This window comes from Castanea sativa, chromosome 3 (assembly GCF_040712315.1).
Source record: "Castanea sativa cultivar Marrone di Chiusa Pesio chromosome 3, ASM4071231v1".
Classification (NCBI taxonomy): Eukaryota; Viridiplantae; Streptophyta; class Magnoliopsida; order Fagales; family Fagaceae; genus Castanea; species Castanea sativa.
In genome coordinates this window covers 29,201,024-29,203,939 of record NC_134015.1, presented here as the reverse complement: position 1 = coordinate 29,203,939, position 2,916 = coordinate 29,201,024, and the positions used below count along the sequence as shown (strand labels likewise).

Genomic DNA, 2,916 nt, shown 5'->3' with positions numbered 1-2,916 from the left:
CTTATCAGGCTGGCCAAATAATTCAGGTCATTGCATAGGTCTGAGATCTGGATCATTTTTTCTCTTTTGGGTACCATCCCATTTGGATCGTTGACCACCTAAAAGAATCAAGAGATACTCACATCTAATTAATGGTTGTGGTTGATGATCAAACGTTTTAGTATTTGTTTTGTAAGATACTTGTGTAAGAATTTTTTAACTTCTAAACTCTGAATATTTTATTGATATGCATATAATATTAATTATTTCTTTAAAATCTGGGTTTGGAAGAAGATTTTGTGTTCTGGTCAAGATGCTTTTATGCATTATTTTTTGGCACTATACCTTTAGCTATTTAGCTTTTCGTAATTCCAAAGGTTTTGATCAGTGTATGCTTTTCTTGTGAAATGAGATAAACGTCTTCTTTCCAACCTTTTCAACTTTTGGTGGCCTAGTTGACTGTTACCTTGCTGTGTGCTTGAATTTGTTATTAATTCTCCTTTTGTCATACTGTCTGTAGGCCTTAGTAAAAATGGTAGATGTTGAATTGAGGGGAAGTGCCCACAGGATTAAGAAGTGTGCCTGTGATTTACTGTCAATTGGCGGTGATCTTGTGGATGATGATGACTCATGGGATTTGATGGGAAATGATCTACGCCTCAAATCTACATTCTTGTATTGTGATTTCAACAGGATGATTTCTAGTGCTCCCAGGGATCAGAAGAAGCCTCTTACAGAACTTGCAAATAAATTATTTTGTTCCATTGAAGAGGTAATGATATTGTTCTTATCTATGTTGTGTTAACTTCATTCCACTCCTATATTACACCAAGGAAATGGTTGATAGATGAAAAAGGTTTGAGATTTAAAAAAAAAAAAAAAACCATTCGCTTGAACTTAGTGTAGGAAAAGTAGCACCAAAATACACATTATTTTGGATAACTAGATACTATGAAGCACGGGTGCGGCGTTTGGGCCGCCGCACCCGCGTCGGACGCGGCCGGACGCGGCGACGCGCAGGCGACGCCGCTGCCTGCGCGTCCGTGCCGCGTCCGGCAATAAAATATTATTTTTTTCGGCGCGATTCGCGCCGATTCGCGCCGATACGGCGACGATTCGGGCCGACGCGCGCGAAATCGGGGCGACGCGCGCCGATTCGGCCTGAATCGGTCCGTATCGGGCGATTCCGGCGATTTCGGCCGATACAGGCCGAAATCGGCAGATATCGGCCGATACCGGCCGAAATCGGCAGATACGGCCGAAATTCAAAAAAAAAAAAAAAGAAACAGGTGCGAAACGCACCGTTTTACTTAGCCCAAAAAAAAAAAAAAAAAAAAAAAAAGCCAAACGGCTGCGTTTTGTAAAAAAAATGTTGAAACCCTTAAGGCTTAAGCTGTCTTAATTTTTTTTAAACCCGCAACTATCACTCGTCCCAGCACCAGCAGCCAAACGCCCAAACCTCTCTTCATTTTTTTTTTTCTGTACTCTCAGTTTGATTGTCTTGTTGATGTATCTTTTATTTTGTTTTAGTTTCAAACTTGTGAGTTGTATTTTAATTTTCAAACATCATGGAATGTTTATATAATGAAGTTGTATTCTAGTTATTATTTACTATTGTTCTTAAATTTGGTATATGTTTATATAATGTGAAAAAAGTATGTTTAGCAATATATTAAAAATATAAATAAAAATATTTTTAATAATTTTTTAATCGCCGCACCCCGCCGCACCCGCACCCTACTTTTTCAGAAATTGCCGAGTCCCGCACCCGCTCCCGCACCCGCACCCGAATCCCGAAACGCACCCGTGCTTCATAGACTAGATATCAGAAAAATGATTTTCTTTGACCTAATTTAGGATCCACATTATTGCTAAAAATCATGAAAGATAAAATGAAGAATCATATATAGATATATTGCCTAACTCCTTTTGGTGGATTGATTCAAGCTTTTAAGCCATCTTTATTGGGTGCATCAGTTGTATAGTGGTACTGTAGAAAAGTGCATCAATATTTTGATAATTCAATTATTACAACAAGTGGGGAGGGAGGACCAAGTAAGACACTATCTACAAGCCTCTTTATAGAATAGTGCATAACTATTAATGATAAGGTTGTTTCATACACTACTTGTGTACTTCCCCTGAATAGGATTTTTTTTTATTTTCCATGATAAAATTATCTGTGCTTTCCTATCTTTTAGTTGGTTGACACAATGTTTTACTCCTTCGCAGTTAGATCAAGCAGTAAAAAGTCGAAGTGTTCCTTTGACCCAAGATCGATACAATGAGGCTGCAGTAATCTTACAGGAAGTGATGGCTCAGATGCCTTGAGAAATATGAGCTTCAATCCTTATTGATGATTACATTGATCTCCCAATGTCGTAGACACTTATCAACTTGTACATATTTGCTTTGGTTGTATACACACCAACATCCTTAGACGTCTTTCTTTTAGCTGTAAATGGTTGACTGCAGCCATCATATTTTCAAAATCAAAACGGGATTACTGACCTATTATGGTTCAATCATATAAGCTTGGTGTTTAGAGATTGATTTTAGAGTTAATTGGTATTCTTTTCCAAACGTCTCTCAGTGGTAATCATTTTTCTCATAAAAAAAAAAGTATTGGTAATCATTTTTGAATTTCGATTTAATATTTAAGGGTAATTACATTAAATCCACCTATGGTTTGGGCGAAAGGTGGATTTTTCTTTTTTTGAAAGATCTAGGGAAGCTTTCAAAACCCTCCCTTTTTGATCTTGTTTCTCTTGCATTTTTGTGCTATTTTTTGTTTTGGAGGAGAGAGATATAAAATTTGAGCAAAAATACCTATTTATGCCTGATTTTAATAGAGGCGGATTATGGAAAACAAACGAAACATACCTCAGGTGTGCTAAGTGACACTTTTCAAACCACGAGTAGGTAAAGTGATTTTCA

General features: G+C 37.3%; 1 protein-coding gene across 1 annotated transcript; it reads left to right on the top strand.

Annotated features, from left to right (window-relative positions):
- Nucleotides 1-2,491, top strand: LOC142629900 (photosynthetic NDH subunit of lumenal location 3, chloroplastic-like). Its single transcript, XM_075803950.1, has 3 exons — nucleotides 1-26; nucleotides 500-751; nucleotides 2,212-2,491. The coding sequence occupies exons 2-3, from the start codon at nucleotides 512-514 to the stop codon at nucleotides 2,308-2,310; spliced, it is 339 nt and encodes a 112-aa protein (XP_075660065.1). The 5' UTR covers nucleotides 1-26; nucleotides 500-511; the 3' UTR covers nucleotides 2,311-2,491.
- The last annotated feature ends 425 nt before the right edge of the window (nucleotides 2,492-2,916 follow it).